This window comes from Heterocephalus glaber, unplaced genomic scaffold, assembly GCF_053883595.1.
Source record: "Heterocephalus glaber isolate CG9 unplaced genomic scaffold, H.glaber_assembly_v1.0 deba00001689, whole genome shotgun sequence".
In the NCBI taxonomy this organism is placed as follows: domain Eukaryota; kingdom Metazoa; phylum Chordata; class Mammalia; order Rodentia; family Bathyergidae; genus Heterocephalus; species Heterocephalus glaber.
Window position 1 is genome coordinate 3,787,574 of NW_028258414.1, and position 20,789 is coordinate 3,808,362.

Below are 20,789 nucleotides of genomic sequence, written 5' to 3' on the forward strand. Positions count from 1 at the left end.
CACTCTCTCCTGCCCAGAAATTTTTTTTTTCCGCTTCAGGCCTTCACTGCTGATATCTGTAAGTGCATGGGGTGGTTTACACACCTCAGAACACCCATCCATGTGGATCACCTGACTTTGCTGACCTATTTTCCACCATTTCTTTCTGCTATGCACACCTCCCCCACAAGGACAAGTACGAGTCCCTCCTCTACTTTCTGGCGAAGCATAGATAGCAGAGAGATCTCCCTTTCTCTGTAACTGCAAGAGCTTTTGGGGGTGTCTGGCACTTCAAGCAACTGTTTGGGGAAAAACAGGGCTCATCTTGGGTGTCTATCCTTTTTATTTCATGTTCTTTCTCCTTGTAAACCCACCCAATTATGGACGAGCAGCTCTGGGTTCCACACCCATCTCCAAATGAAAGCACACAGTTGAAAGTCTACCCTTGGAACTGATGATGCTGTGGACAGTTTGATAAAAACAGTGGAAGATCCCCTTCCCCTCCCCTCATTTCTAGAGAGCTAAGATAATTATCTGAAAATAAGCTCTGCATGACTTGCCTGAGTACTTGAGGGAAGTGTCTTCCCTATCTAAGTGCCCACGCTCTTTTCTAGGTTCTCATGCTCACTCTGCAGGGGAAGGTGTTGCCACGGACTGCTCCCCGCTTGTCTAAGGAAGTGTGATTCGAGACTGTACCTGTGGACCACAACCCAAAGTCAGGCATTGCTTTGTTTGCAAAGGCCGTGAGTGCCATTCTGCAATCCACTGGGCACACCTGAGGCCCTCTAGTCCTGGGGTTCATGCTTCTCTCTCTCCATTTCAGGGGGTCCCATCTTTGGTTCAAACCTTACATACTCCTAAAAGCCTTGGAAGACGAAGAAACATTGCAAATTAAACTGATGTTTCTCTTCACCTCTCACGCATCCAGGCTGTACTTCCTCATCTTCCTGCCATCTTCCCTCCAGGGACATTTGTTTGTCCACTGACAAATGACATGGAGTAGATTTACCAGGACATGTATTTCTGCACAGTGGATTCCCAGATGCTTGAATGGCAGTTACGTATTCACTGAATAGCACTAAAAAAGCCAACTCCCACTGTCTAATGTGATCCCACAATCTCTGAATATGTCTTCTGCTCCTTTTGTTCTAAATAACTCCTCCTATTACTACTTGCTGGTGGTGTAATGTTCTCCCTCCTCTATTCGTTCTGCTTAGTACTCAGTGATTCTGTGAAGCCTGAACTTCAAGTTGTCGTGGAGGAATTTGCATTATTTAGTCATACCTAAAATTGACTCACTTTCTTAAATTGAGTAAGATCTAAAATGCACACAACTCTTATGGTTGTCTGGGAACCTGACAGTGGGGCTTTAGAGAACCACGAGAGGGTGTGTTAGATAACATAGGTGGCTTGGCCTTCATTTGGAAGCAGCAATAATCACAGATAGAAGTGGGAGCGACATGAAAGGAAAGGCTAAGTTACAGTACCTTCTACTGTTACGTAATGAGCTATAACCTTCCTTGCTGGAGTTTATCCAGAGTCAACTGCTACAAACTCTGGAATGGAAGCCTAAACACAGGGAATGCTGTACTTGGTTGGTTAGGAACCTATTTCTTTGGGCTCAAGAGAAATATCCTGCAAACAGGAAACCAAAAGAAGTTACTTTCTGGCTAATTCTCTCAAAGAATGCAGCGACAGCTTCCTAACTTCACAAAGCTTTCTGAATATCATGTGTTGTACAGCATCAGCCCAGCACAGAGCAGTGAATCTCAGCTGACTAGAGCTTCAGCAAGTAATCTGAATTTTCAAGTAGCTGGAATTTTAAGTAAGCACATGAAAACAAAGGGGATCATTACCATCAATATTTTTATGGAATATACCTAAAATTATGACATCTTTCTCTTAGAGTATCCTGAACATAATTTACTCTTTCATGATGAACTCATCATAAAACATTATTATTTTGGTACCGGGGATCGAACTTGGGACCTTGTACTTGCAAGGCAGGTGGCGGAACCACTGAGCTAAATCTCCGGCCCCATAAAACATTATTAAACTTTCATTTGAAGACTTATTAGAAACTTACCCCCCCCAATTTAAAATGATCATAAATGTCATAAGACTCTCAAAGCCTTCTAAGACTTATCTGGCATTTTGTCCCCACACTAAAATGGCCCTAATCTGTTACAATTTTCCCCCTTTGGCAGATATCTGTCTAAGTAGTCACATATTAGACTGTAGCAGGTCCTCCCTGTACTTGAAATGAATATTTTTGACTTAGAATTAGCTATGTTCTTAGAACTCAACCAGATTACTAAGCTTGTCAGAGGACTGATGTAAATACTAATGGGAACTAGGATGCCTTGGTCTGAAGGGACTTCCTGGGTCAAGCGCATGCACTGTAGTGTTTCAACTTAGGGGCTCTCTGCTGGCTTCCTAAGTTCTCAGATGGCTCCTGATAGAAGAGGCTGCAAGAGGACCAAGTCATCATGGGTGAGGTATTCTGGAGCAGGGAGACAAAAAAAGTAACCGAAAGACCACATCCTTCAAATTACCAGAGAGAGAGTGACGCCTGGGGTGATAGTCACTTTTCTGTTATTTGAGTAATACAGTGATGATTATCATAAGTTTATTCAATTTGAGAAAGTCTCTCCACCTCAATGCCTCAAATAGGTACGGGTTAAGAATGGGAAACTGAGTTACTACTCATTTACGCAAGGCAAATTTCATGCTCCAAAAAAAAAAAAAATTCAAACCCAAATATACCTAATTCATATATTTGGCCACTATTTTTGTTTTTGTGTGTGTTTTATCTTTTTTCTTCTTGACTATACATAGCCAAGATATATTACTATAGTTGCCTTTTTTTAAGGCAGGAACTTAAGCCATAGTGAGAGGCCTGGGAATGGTTGGAATCTGTGATTTCAGGTCACTTTTGGAGCACACCAGCCCATCCTGTGTCGCCCACATCTGGCAAAGTAAAAAGTTCACAGAGCAACTCCTCCTCACTGCGTTCCCGACAAGACTGTATCACATTCAGATCTCTCCAGAGCAGGTGATGCACTTCTTAAGGAGATCTAGGATGAAAGTTATCACCCAGCCACAGAATGGAGTTCAGACCTATGCTAAAATGTGTCCCTTAAAACAACGACAACGACGATGAATAACAAGAGTGCACTATAAAATTTTTCTTCCTTCTCTGATCTTAAGAGTGCTTTCTGAACATCAAATTCATAGGACCTATCCAGGGCGACGTGTCCCAGGCTAGCCACTGCTTCATTAATACAGGAAGCAGGCTGCAGGTGCATTTCTCTATGTTGGACACGCGTATTTAAGTGTTGATTTTCTTCTCGCGTGGCTACAAGGGCAGCTTGTCCATCTCCCCTTTGCTGCACCTGCTAGTAAAATTTAAGTGTAACTAGGCTGATTTGTTTTTCCTATTTAAAAGTTATACAGGCTTATTGAACCAAATTTAGAAAAAAACACAAAGGCCTAAAGAAAAAAAAAACATTATCTTCACTCCTGAGATAATCAAGGGTTAAAAATGTATGCTCATATACCTGTACACACACAAGTACACATATCGAAGGTGTTTTAATTTATTTATTTTTTCGGGTACCCGGAATTGAACTCAAGACCTTGTGCTTGCCAGGAAGACATGGTGCCACTGAGCCAAATCCCTAGCCCGGTGATGTTTTAAAACATAAATGTTTCTTCTACACATGGGAAAGTAGAAGTTTTAAATTTGTATGTTTAATGTTGGAAAATGCAAATTGATAATAAATAATTGAAGTATAATTAAATTTTGATTATTTACAGTAATGAAAAAAAGTGAAACTCTTAACTTTGAACCTAAGGAAGAGCTTCATGAGTTGTAGACCTAGAAACTTGAGGCAGAAGCGGAAGACGCTTTTAACCAAAAGATGGCCCCCGAGGTTTGTGGTCTCCCTTCCAAAATATAATGGATCCTACTTGTTGGTGGTTTGTGCTAGTTCACGGGCAACTGAGGTTTTGTTCATAAAATCTTTTCCTACACCGAGGTCTTCAAGGGTTCTACCTAACCTCTGTTCCAACTGGTTCAGAGTTTCTATTTGAATATTTAGATCTTTAATCCATTTCGATTTTAGTTTAGTGCATGGCGAGAGATGAACTGCAAAACACCGGTGTATTTTTTAAAAAGGGTCATCAATACAAAAGGAAAGTAAATGTCAATCCTAAACACTCTCCATTATTTGAAATTCTCCCAAAGTGAACATAGAGCCAGTATATGAACCAAAGCAAAACCGAAAGGAGACAAATGTTTCAATATTCAGATAAAAATACCCATTCTTGAAACAAAGCACAATATTTGCTTAGAACCCACCAAGTGGAAGGTCCAGACAACATCTATCATAGATGTGCCAGGCAACTGTCCTGCCTTTTAGGCCTCTCTGCCAGCAAGATGCCTGCAGCCGCCCAGGTGAAGTTCTACTCCCTCCCTTTTGGCACTGGGGCAGCTCTGGTCTGGGGTGGGGAACATTCGACACACTTTTGAATTAGAAGGTGTCTCACTTCACTTCAGAACAAAACTGACCTTGGGACTGTAACCAGGGATGCTCCATGCCTTGTCTTCAGCTATTTCGGCAGCAGAACCCTGGGCATTCCTCTTCTGCTGCTTGTGTGATAGATCCTAGGGGAATTGCTTTGAACCTCAGTTTCTTTATTGGGAGCAGAGGGAACTTACCACTTCCTCACCTCCTGGCATTCTAAAAACAAAGCAAGTGAGAAGGTGAAGTGGTTAGGGGACAGAGAGGACTCTCAGCAAACCTCACCTCTTATTGCTCTGCGCAAGGAGGATATGGGGAAAGAGGCTCCCCTGGGGTTCAGAGTGTGGCTTTTCCTGTGTGGCTACATCATAGGCACTGCTTATCAGGGGACACTTGCTCTACTTCACTGTGGTTTCTTCTCAGTGGTCACTGGGAAGTTTGTTCCAACACAGCAAGCGCGCACCAGGTAGTGATGGCCTACCTACATGTTTTCAAGTGGGGTTTTCTGGCAAATGCGGTACTCAGTGTCGTGTGAAACACCATGATATATTGCAGGGGCCCAGGTCTAGCTTCTACTTTTTCCTCTCACGTGTAGCCTTCTGTATGCCTCCTGACTTGAACACATTCATCACCTCTTCCTGTTCATCTCTGAACTTTTCGACCAGGCTATAAATCTAACATCTGAGAAACATGCATCTGACAACTGGTACACAGCACAGCTCTGGCGGCAAGGTCAAAAGGCTCCTCAGAGTAGACCCCTCAATTCAAATCCCACTTCACAATGCTCTGTGATCTTGTGTGAAACCTTTAACTTTCTGATCCTCAGTTTCCTTTATCTATAAAATGGGATAACAACAGCTCCGACTTCAGAGAGTTGTTGAAAGTTAAATGTGATCGTGCATGTTGATTATTCAGTCCAATGCCTGGCATATGGATAAAGATGCAATGCATGTCAGATGGTGGTGTGGTTACTGACGTCATCTTTTTTTTTTTTTTGGTACCGGGAATCTAACTCGGGTCCTTGCGCCTGCATAGCAGGCGGCAAAACCACTGAGCTAAATTCCCGGCCCTGACATCATCTTATACGCCACTCTTCACATCTGGGACATCAAGTAAGATCGTCCTTTGGGGCTGTTTCTACTGGTGGTGGTCAGCTTGGAAAGAGGCACCCCACTGTCTCATCTACTTACTTCACTCATGAGAGAGTGGGTAGGGTCGGGGTATAGCCGAAAGCCATAAAATGCTATTTTCCTATGGGGCTGCATTAATCTGGTCTTTTGGTCTCATGTCCTCCACTCATGAAGGACAAAGGCCGGGGAAGCATAGAGCTCATGAGAGAAACTCATCCTTGAACTTGCAGCAAGCACACTGTTCAAATATATTTGGGTGACGGGAGATCTGAGGGAATCCTAGACTGAAAGTATTTCTCAGTGAAAAAATACTATTCTAACAAAATTGTAGGAGACCATAAAGGTGTGGTATTTAAGGAATTCAATACCCTGATAACACTTGATTTAAACCCTTGTAGCCAGTGCAAAAACAGCACCATTATATGTTTTTACTTCACCCTTTAGGGCTTCAGGTTCCATGCTGCGGCCAACTCCTTGCCAGCTGCCAGGGTGAGCAATGACTTCTGGTGAGGTTGCATCGATTCCTCCACTGTCTCAGCAAGGAGACAAGGTGTTCCTGAAACCTCAGACTCTGCATCTGTCCATCAGAGCTTGAAGTACACTGTCTTCTTTTCAGATGGGCGGACTGCAAGGGACAACTAAAGTTTAACTAGACAACAGAATTAGATTTAGATACAATTGGTATATTCCCAGGAATCTTTCTAGATGGTAAATGGCACACATGAGACACTTACTTTTCTTCGTTTTTTTTTAAATTAAAAAATTTATCCAAAGGCATACTTTTTGTAGCTACAAGTTCAAGAACTGTTGTTCCATGTTGGTTTCAAACGGTGCCAAAGGTGGCAAAAGTCATTGTGCAAATATGGTGCTCAATGTGCATATTATATAGAGTCTATTTTATATATGTAGTAGCAGAGACATCTGGAATATCTTTTTGCTGTTGAGATAAATTGCACTTGTCCAATATCTTCCCATCTAGAGTTCATTTATATTCGGCCTTTGAGCCTTAACCAATGTTATTCAACAGCCAGCTCGGTTTCATTTATAATGGATTTTCTCAATTGGTTCTGTTTCATGTTAAAATTAGTGATGAAAGTAGTTTTTTAATGGAACAGACAGCGGGCAGCAGCAACTTCTGAAACCTAGTAGCGATCACTTAATTATTAGCCATTCACCTACACAGAACCAGGATTACAATAAAGCTCAGGTTGGTTTAAATATATATAGGTATCACCCATTTTTAAAAAATTAGGTAATTATGATGGGACCTGAGTTGAGAAAGTCAGTGCAACACCAGAAACAGCTGCCAAAACGCTTAAAGAAAATGAACTGTCTTTGGATTCAGGCCAGGTACTCACAGGTCTTAAGTATCACTTACCTCCTGGCTTAAAAACAGAAGTGAACTCTGATACAAGTTTCTTGCCCACCTACCCCCTTGATGTTGGTAAATTGTTAAGTACGCATTTGGGTAATATGATGCAAAGTTAATAACTGAGGTCTATAATTAACACATACTCATATGCACATGCTAAAAATAGGGTACGGAGGAAAGTCTCCCTATTAGGTGATGTGATCAAGAACTAATTGGTTAATGTCTATACAGCTAAACTATATATAAATAAACTGTATGATTATTATAATTATGGAGATCACAGTTCAAAATCCACTTTGAGTTCAAAGAATAGTAATTTATACATCTAAGTATAGACGCAAATATTTAACTGTGTAAAAACACTTATTTTAATGCAATTCCAAATGTTTAGTAAGTATTACTCATTGGTCAGGTTTTACTTTTTTCTCTTTGTTTTGTTTTTTGCTGTAATAGCGATTGAATCCAGGGCCTTTGAATTGAGCTATGTCCATAGCCAGTTTTTAGTTTGAGACAGGGTCTCACTAAGTTACTGGCTGCCTAGGCTGGGCTCAAACCTTTGATCTTCCTGCTTCAGCCTTCTAGAGTGCTGGGATTATAGGCATGCACCACCACTACTTTTTACTTAATAAAAAAATCTTAGATAATGCAAAAAAAATCATAATTCCTTTACTACTTTCATGAGATTATTTTAGTGTTATTTAAGAAAAATTTTTTTTTCTGAAAAAGTGGTTATAGGAAGGGAAAAGGGAAGTTTTGGTGTTACATCGAGAAAGTGCCTTATGAATTACTAGTGGATGGTTAAGTGGAAGGTGATTTAAATTTATTGAGAGCTGAGTTGGTATGGAAAAGAGAGTGAACACGTTGTTGCAAAGATCATAGTCATATATCAAACCAGACTCTTTTGAGAGAATTCAGGATGCCCATTTGTCTTTTGCTCTGGGGCATGAATATCCCAGTTCCCCGGGCAGCAGAAGTTGGGATGGGAGTGAGGGAAAGCCAGACAGGGGTCTCAGCACAAACATGCGTGGTGTGTCCAAGAGCCTCAAAGGAGACAGCAAACGTAGGTAGCTAGGATGGTGGGACTTGATCCTAAAGGGCTCTGAATATCCCACTGAGAAGTTTGGACTTGTTTTCTAAGGCACTTAAAGATTTTATAACAGACCAGGTCTGGCCTCAGTCTCACTGAGGAGCTCAGGGCGGCTAGCTACCACGTGGGAGGCACGAGGCGGGCCAGGCACAGACCTGGCAACATCTCGTGCCAAATCTGTGGTGTGTCAGGTCCAGGTGTCAGAACTGAGGGTTTTGTCTCCTCTGCCCAAAGTTTAACCACAACTCAGCAATAAGTGCACTAACAAATAGAGATGAACCAGCCACAACCACTAGTCAGGCTCTGTAACTCGCCTATGAATTTAAAGAAATTTGTTTCTAACTATACCAAGGAAATGAGGCATTGACGTTCATTCAGATTTCCAGAGTCTCTTAAAACACAAAACCAAAGACTAAGCTGTGGTAGATCAGTTATTCCAAATGGTGACGGTCGAGTGGAGCCAAGGGTGGTCTCTACAGTATATGTGCTGTCCAGTGACCAAGGAGCTGCCTGTGTGTGCCACACTCCCTTCACCTGCCCAGGGCACCAGACATTTAGGTCGGTGTCTTCTCTTTTAGAGTTGTCCACTTGTACTAGCAAGAATAACTCTGACAATGCATCTCTCTCTCTCTCTCTCTCTGCTGGTGCAGTAGAGGAGCGATGCCAGGAACGCACGCCATGTTGCCTAAAATCTTAAACCTTCACACAGGTCCCCTGTGTGGTGTCAGATGCCTCTAAAGAAGCCCCTTCCCTCCAATGAGGCAGCAGCAAGGGCTGGGCAGGACCTTGAAGGAGAGAGCAGGGTTTGCTGCTAACTCCCAGGCAGCAGGCAGCAGGCAGCCAGGCAGGAGAGCTCCCTTCACTTCAGTTGATGGACCCTAACCTGAATCCAAGCATCACTGTTCCACCAGTATGGTTCTGTAAGCTTTTCTATGATAAGTAAAAATGGTGAGCTTTGAGAGCCAGCAGCTGTCGAGTGGCAAAGTAATGGAGCAGGTAAAAGTTGACTGAGTAGTTTTGGTATATTTCATATGGATTTCGGTTTGTCTGGTTTTGTAGTAAGCAAAAAACAAAAACAAAAAACCACACAAAAAAACTCAAGATCATGGCATTTCCTGGAGTGTGAAACAGATAGGCAGGTGATATAATTTACGAGAGGCCTTTCTGTGGTTACTGAATTTTCACACCTTTTTCTTCTGGCCTTTAAGACGCTAATCACTTCTCTGTGGTAAGAGGTATTACATATGGAAACTGGCTGCATTAATCAACGAAAGTGGCTTGTTCATTTTGTTCCCTTTCTCAAAAGAAACCAAAGAAAGGCTCCGGTGTCCAGGTTCCAGTTCTCTGAATGCTGCTCAGAACAAAGGTAGTAGATGATCAATGTGGCTTAGGTAATGACTTCAGTGGTTCTGGTCCTCAAAGCAGTTTGGGGATGGGTGGTAGTTAGAAGTGCAAACCAGATAACAGAGAAGAAAAATGACAATCAGTCTCCTCATTTGACACAGTGAGTAAACGAAACAGCCGCCATCCCCTCAAACAGGGTCATGTTTACAGTCAGGGCAGCTCAAAGGATGAACTGGCTTGGACAGGGGAGGCTGAACAATACAAAGGGTGAAAGAGGGATGCAGACAAGGAAGGTTTTGAGTAAGTTAAACCTCCCGGGGACAAAGACCGTACAGAGAGCAGCTGAAGCATCCTTTTATTCGCAAATGAATGGAAGCTATTCAAGCCAATATGGTTTGATTTAGCAGATACTAACTGCAGGCAAAGTGATGCAAATACGTCAGCAAAAGGAGAGCAAGATAAAGGAGAGAAAACCACACTGGCTAAAAACAGAGAACAGAAAGTGACATTTAAAGACCAGATTAAAAGGATAGGAAAAACTAGAGAGAAGTAAGATGATGTGACATGAGGTCCTCGGGGGGGAAAAGGGACTCGAAGGGGACAGATCCAGCGATCTCCCTTGGACTCATTAGAGAAAAGACAGAAGATAACTGATCCTGAACACAAGTGCTTCATGGGCACTTGATAAATATTTGTTGAACAACTCAGTGTACCTGAAAAATTCCTTTCTCTCCGGATATGAAGATAAACTGAGATTTTCTACAGTACTCTCCTGACCAACTTTTCACCTTTGGAGATGGTTAAAACAGGCAGTTTTAATGATGATTCCCAAACAGCGGTTCATTTAGAGAAATTGCCACCAACCTCATCTAGGAGCCCGACACAGGTGCTGCCACCGATTCAATTAGCGGGTCACGATGCAGTAGTTGGGGCATAGGACTGAGAGTCAGGAGACCAGCACTCCAAAACTGGCTCTGCTGCTAAGAGAGTGATGCCAGGAAGCCACGTGAATAATTGTGCAGACCAATCAAATTTTTTGATACAAAACTATATCCTAGTTCCTAAAGAATTAAACAGGTCACGTATATCACTTGCAGCACTTTTTGATAAGGTAAGATGATAACTAAAGTCTTTGTAGCATTCTTAGGTGAATATGCGCTAACAAAAAATCATAGCAGAGGCATGAGAAAAGCTGGATTCTGGTCCTTAGCCTGCTGCTAACTAACCCTGGGCAATGCTTTTAGCTTCCATACAGCTTGACTGTAAACAGACCGGACCAGTTGAGTTCTGTGGCCTCTTAATAGTCCTAATATTCTATAAAATGTCCCACTGGTGAGGGGATTGTTACCTCTTTTTCTTTTTTAAAAAAAAATGTATAACTTTATTATCATTCACTAAACACACACATATACAAAAATTAAAATTATTCAAAGAAAAGCAATGCAAGGGAAAAAACTATAATAATATTCAAATATAATAGAACTCAACCAAAGCAAAACTGAAAAGTACTCAAACATTTCTTCCATATAATTTAAAAAAACATCTCAAGCTTTAACAAGACATCAAAGGATGTGATTTGTTTTAGGAAGATTTTCAAAATTAATATTGAAAAAATAGTGGTCTGGAAAAAAAATTCTAATAGCTAGTAGACTCCACATAGACCAAATCTTTAAAATTTAAATTTCATACAGTCATGTGACATGTGATGGAAATATAATCTGAGAAATATGTTATTAGGCAGTTTCATCCGTGTATATTGCAAAGTACCACACTGAGTGCCAACTTCTAAGGGCAAACTGAGAAGGTATATGTCAGTCATCTGTGATGGGTCCTTGATATTATCCAAATACGCAGTTAAACATGAGATACATGAGGCTACCACTGGCATAGCAGCACACTGCTTTGCAGTAAACTCTTTTATACAAGTAGGATTACGCTCTAAAGGATGAAAAGCACAGCATGTTATCATAAATACATAAAACAGGGCCGGGGATTTAGCTCAGTGGTTCCAGCGCTTGCCTTGCAGCACAAGGACCTGAGTTCGATCCCCGGTACCAAAAGAAAAAAAGAAATACATAAAACAGTAACAGTCATTTATCACACTATTGAGTACTGTGTACTCGATACATACATAGTTGTATGTGCTTCTTCTGGAAACACACCCTTCTCTCCTTTGACCTCAGTGACTCCTGGGATTATTTCAAACTATGTCACTTCCACGATGAAAATTCTGTTCCCAACTAAGAAGATATCAAAACGTACTCATCTGAATACTATGCCAAAACATAAGTTGAGCTCACAACTTGTATTACCCTCATTAAAAAAGCAGTAACCCATACACAGGGTAGGATGTGAGGGTGACTTATAACGACAACATTCTAACTCATACCAGCCTGTAGTTCTACAGAGCATGTGGGAGAAGTTCACAAATCTCAGCACTCCAAGATGGGAGAAGGGGGCCAGAGAACTACACTCTGTGCTTGAGAACCCAAAGGTCTCTGGATAAGACGCCAGGTATGTATGACCTCATCCAGTCCACCATACCACAATTTGATTTTGGGGGGTTTAAAATTACACAGCAATGTTGAGTGGCCTTAAATGTGGAGAGAAGCTCAGTGAGTATATGTGGAATAATTTGCTAGACAAGATGTTGTCCTGAATGACCAGCAAAGGACAAGGACAAGAAAGTCACTTAGACATTTATGTCTCAAGAATCCCCCAAAACACCCATCACCAAATGAACACGATACCTATTTGCATAGCCTTTCACAACGTTCCTAAACAGTTGAATACTTGGGGCATATGCAACCATAAGAAATTTAGGGAGCGCAGGTCGGGTATCCCTTTCTAAAATGCTGGGAACCAGAAGTTTTAGCTTTCCCTCTCTTCCCTCCCTCCTTCCCTCCCTTCCCCTCTCTCTCTCTCTCTCCTGACTACCTGCCCCTTTTTCTTTCAGATTTTAGAATAGGTGCATAAAATATAAATCCCTAATCTTAAAATCCAAAATCTTCCAGAACCCAGAATGCCCTACTCAAAACATTTCTGACTTCAGGGCCATTTCAGATTTCAGATTTTTCAGATTAGGACACACAACCTGTGTGAACCTGAGGGTTTCGTAAACTCATAGCCATTCTACATAGCTGGCTCATCACACTTTAATTGTTGGTAGCAAGACCAAAAGAAAAAAAACCAACAACTAGAAATAAGACCTGTAATAAAACTATTTTTGAAGCACTTAGTGACAAGCCTTAAATGTGTCATCTCACTTCACCCTCAGAATAATCCATGGAGCTCCGTGTGATATTAAACAAGTGTTGGGGCTGGGAAGTCAAATCACTTGTATTTTGTACAAATGTGCCAAGTCTTAAGTGTTTACCTTGAATACCTGGAGGAAAAACAACCCAAGAGGCAGCTGGTCACGACACTTCATGGTTTGGGCATAAGCCCGGACTCCCATGTGTTAAATCACCAAGCATATCTTTAAATAAACGTGTGCCACACCAGCTCCCATTCAAACACCGATCTTCAACGTAATAATTACACTGGCTGTGACATGAGCGTAGCCCGCAGTGCATTTTCACTTTAACAAGCCTGAGTAAGTGTATGAGTGTGGGCTGAGCTTTTTGCTCGATAGTCAATACTTGAAAGCCGGCTCCAACCTTTAATTTAAGCATTCGCTTGTAGCCCCAACAGGGCGACAGGGGTTCTAGTATCAAAGACACAGTACTCCTTCCTTTCATGGCCCTCCTGTAAGCAAGCGATTGAACTGCGGAGCCACAGAACTTGTTTTCCCTCCTCCTGGCAGCGCAAGCCAAAACACCACTGCCTCATTCATCTGTGCAACATCATAATGAAGTCCCTGAATCAATTTATAACAAGCAAAGTGGGAAAGTCCATTGAAGGAGTCGGTAGCGGGTGCCTTTCATTTCTCTCTCAACAGCACACAAGTGGCCCTACGACAGCACCGACACCAAATCAAGCCAGCGCAGGGTCCTCTGCTGCATCCAAAAGGCTTTTTTATTTCCCCCCCGACATGATTAAGGGAAAGGAAGATGCTGAGAACATCTGATTGTGCCTAACGATGCCATGTGCCTTAAAAAATATTTGGCAATCTCCCCTGGGGCCTCGCATGCCTTTCATGGTCTGAACCCTGCCGGCCCCCTCTGGATGCCTCATTTCTGGCAGTCCCTAGAGGTCACACTGAACTTCTTGCTGTCCCCAAACTGGCCCCACTCATGTCTAGCCTTTGATAATTTTCATGACTCTACCCTTTGTCAGGAATTGGCTGCTTCGAGCTTGCTAAGCCTTTCCCTCTTTCCAAAAGCTGTTCTCAAGCTGTGGGTCTTATGAGGGCCCTTCCTTTTTAATATGCTCCTGTGCTGTGCTGCACTACTCTAAGCCGGAATTTACCCTCCATCATGTTTCTATTTCTCCCTCAAGCCCGCAACCGCCCAGCGCTTTCTCTAGTGTCTGGGATACAGCAGATGCTTAATACATTTCTATGTGTATTTTGTCTCAACTGAAGTGTTCAGAAAGAGCCCCCAACTGATACATGCAAGCTGGCTTGATCTTGGGGTCAGGAACAATGTATTTTGTGACACTCCTGTGGTGCAGGGGCCACTGGGTCAGAACAGCGGAGGGGGAAATTCAACCCCAGGAGGCAGACTGACCCAGCCTCCAACTGTAGGTACATGCCAGGCCTGTGATCCTGGACAGGTTGCTCTGCTTGAGTCTCAGCTTCCACCGTCGTAAAAAAAGGGGATGAAAGGCTAATGTCCGTATTAAACATGGTAACCCATTTCACAGTGCTTGGCACAGCGGAAGGAACAAGTAATAATGGTTACAACAGCAGGGCTTGGACGAGGCGGAATCAGAAGCCTCTTATGTGACCTGATGAGAAACATCCAAGTTCCCCACCCATCAGCCCCATCTGGCCAGATCACACAGGACGGACGTGTGGACACCTGGAACTGCCCCAGTTAAAGCCCAAGGTGTGGCCATGGAGGTAAGTGTGGATGAAACCATGACTGTAACTTCACACTTGTGCATGTGATGCACACCCTTTGCCAGGCGTGCAAGAGGACACGGATATTCCGTGGTGTCACTAAGGGCCTTCTGTGTGTCCTTTCTTCCTCCTTTCTAAAGTTGCTCTGAAGTAGGTATCTTTATCTTACAGATGATCAAGCTGAGGTTGCCCAAGATTCATCAGCCAGAATGTACTATTTCTGGGAGTTAAATAGCAAATCTGGAAAAATTTTCAAGTCCATACTTGCTGTTACACCTATGCAAAGTTTCTTTAAGTCCTTATTCATGTATCTCATGCTACCTGAAGGAGCCACCTAGAGCGGAACACAAGACCAAAGCAGTGGGTCAGGGGACCGGGAGACTGACTGGATGCACTGCTTGCTGCTTCTGTGGTGAGGGAGCATCTCCATCCTTGGCTAAGACAGGGCATCTCTGAGAGCCCCAAGAGGGGGAGCGACCACTTTAAAAGCATAGCCTGGTTTGCAAAGGCCACCTTATTTTTTTTTGGTACTGGGGATCGAACTGTGGTCCTTGTGCTTGTGCAGCAGGCAGCGAAACCACTGAGATAAATCCCTGGCCCACAAAGGCCACCTTTTGTAGAAAGGGCACAGGAAGCTTACATCTCAGAAGACCTTCCTGTGCCTGTGTCACCATCACCGTGCCCTCGGAATCACTTTTTCCTTTCTCCCCACCTCAAGGCTCACCCATTCCCAGCCAATGATGACAAAAAGAAAACTCAAAGGTGGAGGATCGGGCTTCCCGATAGAGGGGTGTGACTGCTCATACACTGGAAATGCATGCAAGCTTCTAGTGTCCCTAAAGGAAGGTAAGGGTTCGCTTTTATCCCATAAAGTGGTGGCATGAAAGAGGTGAAAGGAAACAAAATGTTTGTTAAATGAAAGTGTGAAAAATTCCAAGTCTATTCTCCGTATTGAGAATACCTTACTTAGAAAAAAAAAAGCCAGCAGAATGCTGCCCACTTTGATTTAGCATTGTATCCAAAGTGCAATATACAGAAACAGACACAAGTTAGAATCACAAGCTGGATGGATTCTCACAGTGAGCCCACCACCACCAAGAGGAAAAGGCCTTTCTATGCCTGGGTCAAAACTTCTCAAAAATGCAAAACAATGTATAAAAGTTATTATTTTACTTAGGAAAATCCTACAAACTTAACAAAATACAATGCCTAAGAAGCAAAAAAAAAAGTCAATTTTAACTTCAAAGAGGACAGTTATCTTGGAATTTGCTTTTCCACCTTGGAAGGTTGGGAGTTTCATTTTGTTTTTTAGCCATGAGCAGCCAGCTGCACGACCTCAGCTTCCACAGCGCATGTGCTTCGGCCTCCAGCTCTAACTGGCTGATCAGACCAGGCTGGGAGCAGGCAGCGGGCTCCAGGGGCACCTCCTGCTCTCTCAGTTATCAGTGGCAGGAGCAGGACCCCGGAAATGCAGATCCTGCCAACTTGCATTGGCTCCCATCCACAGCTCTGTGATAGGAAAGCAAGTGAACTGCCAGGCCTGCATACCTGTGTTCAATAATGACTAAGGTGATGGCCCTACGACCGAGGGCAGTGTAAGTGTCTACCTGTCACATGCCAGCAAAGTGATTATAAAATTGAGAACAAGTATTTGGGCATTGTTTTCTAACTGTGTGTCATTTTTCACAAGAAATTTCAGGGAAAGTTGGGCTTTCATATATTTAATTAGTGTAATGGAACTGATTCTGCCACGGGCATCAGGAGTTAGTTGAGGGCCCAGCCTTTTTGTCACATGGCAGGTGCCAACAGACATCTGGGCAGATTTCCCTTGTGGAGAAGGCTGCAGGGTCCTCGTGGGAAAGTGCCCATCCCTTGTCCTGTGCCCGTATCTGCCAGGGCTTCCCAGCACTGCACACAGTAACAAAATCCCCCAAGGTGCCCACTTACTAGCCAAAGTCTCACAGCCAGTAGGATTTGCGGTAGCTTGATGACACCAACTGGGTGACATTTCCTCTCCACAAGTCCAAACCAAAAAGAAAAATAGCAGTAATTTACTAGTACTGTTTTTGCGAACATAGGTTATAGATGATTGCAGATAAATTGTAAAGACCCCGTGAACCACAATTTTCTGACAGATCTCTGCTATATGATACAAGGAACAAGACAAAATGAAACCATAACATCAGTAATGATTCCAATCTTCCACTGGAATATAATGAAAAGATTATAAAGAAAATGAATACAATGAATATAATGAAAACATTATAAAGAAAATGAAGCTTCAAATATTTGCTCTTGAATTCATGTTTGAAAGTGCTTTGTTTGATAAAGAACTTTTGACTAATCGGATACATCTGCCTAAATTAAAAAGCCCCTTCTGTCATAAACTTGTGCTTTGTCATAGAATCTTCTAGCTCTATCTCCTGGAGAAAACTAAACTGCAATAGCTCTCAAACTTTTGGGTTCTCTGTATCTTCCCCCATTCTTATGAGATCCAAGGGAGAGCTTTTGTTTATGTGAGCTCTGTGTCAACAATTACCATTACCAACAATTACCAAACTGGGAACAACTAAATGTATTTACTTGTAATTCATTTAAAAAAACAACACTAATAAGCTCATCACATAATAAAATGTGAAATATATGTGTATTTTCCAAACCAAAAGAAGTTAGTAAGAGGCACGCCATTGTTTTACATTTTTGCCAATCTTTCTTCTGTCTGGCTTAATAGATTGTCATGTCTGCTTTGACATTCAATCTCTTGTGTTGGCTTTTTTTGGTTGACATATGTGAACAAAATCTGGCCACACGGAGATATGTAGCTGGAAAAGGGAAGGGTATTCTAATAGTCTTTTCAGATAATTTTGGAGATTCGTGGATGCTACACTTGCACTTCACAAGTGGCAGCTTCTTAAAGACTAGACAGAATATGAAACCTGAGCCTTTACCAGTGACTCCTTGTAATGTTACATTCAAATACACTGATGCATTTTGCACTTTGAATCTTTTGCCCATGATTATTTTTGTAAGGCCTGCCTTGGTCACGTGGAAACTATTGCTTCATTGAGTTGTATAGCTTTTCCAGATGTTGATGTATTTTGTTATCTGACGTGATTCTATCAAGGAATCGTGCCCATGAATATTACCACCCACATCATCCACACAGTTTTAAAGTATGGAGCTCATGGGATTGGATACCACTCTTGCACAATTCTAATTTTTGCCTTAAAAATTAAATGTATTGGTAATAAATACTGTCAGCCGTTTTCCTTCACATGACAGGCTCATCTTGTTCATCTTTGGGAAAATAGTGAACACAGGCAAGTCTGAGTAACACAGTCCTTCTAGCAGGTAAAGTGGCATTCTGTTCAATAAGCAGCTTGTTCAGCTCTTCTCCCAAACAGTGGCAGAAATGCTTTCCTGGGAGACAGCCGAGTCCCTTACCAAGGGAGCACAAGTGCTTTATGAACAGCGCTTTCCTTTCTGTCACCAAGAGGGTTAAGCAGGCTCCTACTCAAAGGTCAGAGTTTAATAAACTTAATATTTTTTTCTGCGTCATCAAGGACATTCTAAACTGGCACTGGCTGTCCTCCCACCCCTACCCCATGTGGTGTTAAGGGTGCTGTGGCTGCTGGCCCAGGTTCGTGTCACTGGCCGGTTCCTGCTGAGGGGCTGGCAGCTTTACCTACCCGTGCTTCCCACCATCAGTGTGAGTGGGCAACATAGCAAAAAGAACAAATAATGGCTAAGAGCTGTTATGCACGTAGTCTATGGCATACCACCCTGAACACGCCCGATCCTGTCTGTTATGCCTGTAGTTTTTATCTCTCGGACCCCTAAGAGGGCTTTGGGGGGCCCCTGGGTCTGTGGCTCACACATTGAAGATCACTATGGTGGCGGATAGTAACCATAAAATCCACTGTCTAATCTGCTCGATGCTTGTGTCCTTTTGGGCTTCAGGCAAAGAAGATTTAAAAGGTTTATTTCTGTCTCTACCCTCCTGCCCTGAGCTTAAAAAAAAAAAATTCCATTGTGGTAGTTCAACATAAACTGTGTGCATGGAACAAAGAAACTGCAGTGCTCTTGATTTCATTGGCATTTTCTCCCTAACAAAGAAAACTACTCTAATATGCCATTGAGTAGACTATCAAAATATCATGAGTTATGGGAAATAAGTCTCTCTTCTCCCATTCCACCAAAGCCTCAAAGTACCCAAATCTTTCACTTTGGGGGTATTCTGGAGGAGTTCGTAGTAGTGTCCTCAGAAATAACTGAGTGTCCTAATTCAGCCACATGCAAAGTAATGCTCCCCTAAAGAGGCCTTAATATAATTTCCAACCCTTGATGTCTACATAATCCCCTATAGTTCTTTAACTTCTTGCTTGCTAACTTGTTTTATCGATGCACTGCTTTTGTCAGCTCAGTATAGCATCAATTAGTAACACAGTTGTGTGTATTAAGTCTCCCTAGAGCTTGAGAAAGCTGCTTTGTATTTATTAATGACTATACAGAGTACTACTATTTTTCAGTCGCGCTTAAAAACAAGTAAATTACTTAAAATGAACTATAAAAGAACCTCAAATTTCAAAAGCAAGCACAGAAAAAAAAAAAGCCTACATTATTCCAAACCATCCATAATGCTTGCAGGGTTAATTTTACTTTCAAGTTAGTATAAGGTGGGAGTCGATTTTAGATTTTTCTTGTTTTACTTTTGGTACTTTGGAGTACCCACAATTTGAGTTAGAGAAGTGAGGCACAGATCTGGTGATTAATTAAGAGCTGGTTTAACAGGTCTAAATTTCATTATCACTCACCTGTTAAGTAATGAACACCTGATTCAGCACAAATCCACCCACAAGGTTAACTTGAAAAAAAAGTTAAAAAGCAAGCAAGTGAGAGAGAGAATAAAAGGAGGCATAATGCCAAAGACTGCGGTCCAGGTTTATGTTGTCAAGCATAATTCCCAGCCAGCAACCTGAAACACATTCAATTTGTACTCTCATTTTGTGAATAATTCCTTGTACTATGCTAGGTGAAGTCAGAACTGCCCACACGGGTAGAGAACTCACTACTGAAGGAAGAAGGAAGCCAGAGAGACCAACCTCTCCTGTGTGGAATCTTTCCCAACCAAATGTATGGTGGTGGGCAGCAACTAATGCGGCGCTCATTTGCCCTCCTTGTATATTCCCGGTCATTTATGAAATGAAGACGCTGATCTGCAAAAATCACTTTGCATTCATGAAAAGAGTTCGGGGAGCTCCCCCTGAGACCTGGCTACCAGGCAGAAACATACCTCTGTGCACTTCCTTTGTCTTTGCTTCCCCCTTTGATGTGCAAGTCACTGGTGGAGTAAGCTGTGATCGCTTTGATGTTGAACTTCTAGACTTTATTGTTACCAGCATGCCTACAAGGAGAGCTGTCAGTCACTTGTTACATCTGAATAACCATGCTTCTTTACAGCACCTCTTTTACAAGCATCAATCCTTAAATACATGTTTTCACATTCCTGCTGATTACCACACTATCTTTGGTGGGGGAGGGCTGTGCCCAAATATAAGGACAGCACCACATCTTCTGTAAACAGCCCGCAGCACCATTAGCTGGCTGGTAACCAACCTGTTTTCACAGGAGAAGCCCGGGTGCAAAACATTTCTAGCAAATGAAAACATTCTGAAAACACACTCAAGCCATCTCAACAGTCAAAATGAGTAGCTGAGCCAATATTTCTCCTAAGCAGCCACTGAAATTACACAGCAACTTCCAAGCCACTTCAAAAGGGATTCAGAACCAGGGGGCTTAGAAAAGCTGCCAAAACCTTGAAACATCTGAACTCATCTTAAACAACTTTGTTCCTCTGCAATGGTGGAAACAAAACACTTCTGTTACATGATTTTGCTAGCCACAGATACATTGCTTTTGAAACAGATTTTTACCAAACCATTTTGTCGAACAGTGTCATTTAAAAAAGTTGCTTACTAGTAGGGATGCAACTTCAGAGGAAGATGATTTATTGTAATCTTATATCTAAGGCAGTCATGCTGCTGTGTGTACACTGTGTAAAATTTCTTAAATATATACAGGAAAACTGGCAGTATGTTAATCTTAAATATTTCTGGTGCAAAATCTATGGCTCCAATTTTATTTGCCAGCTCCCATCAGATTTTCTTTTCAAACTCTTTTATCACTTCTGGAAATGCTGAAAATCATCAAACCTCACTGGGAAATTCCACACAAAAAGGAAGTAAACTTAAGGTGCTTACCTCCTACTACTCTAGTTTATAATGCACTGCTATCTTTCTGTATAAATGTTTCAGTGAAACTCAAGTTCTCAGAGATACCAGGTCTC

The 20,789-nt window shown here is 42.2% G+C and overlaps 1 protein-coding gene across 5 annotated transcripts in view; it reads right to left on the minus strand.

Moving 5' to 3' along the window:
- The window catches only part of Rora (RAR related orphan receptor A), a 674,381-nt gene that overhangs the window by 60,414 nt on the left and 593,178 nt on the right, over positions 1–20,789 (minus strand). Inside the window, exon 2 of one of the 5 annotated variants that reach the window (XM_021237124.2) lies at positions 19,737–19,847. The exons of the other annotated variants lie outside the window; for them this stretch is intronic. Coding sequence (XP_021092783.2) covers positions 19,737–19,847 — 111 coding nt within the window. The remainder of the gene's footprint in view (positions 1–19,736; positions 19,848–20,789) is intronic. 5 annotated transcript variants of the gene reach the window in all.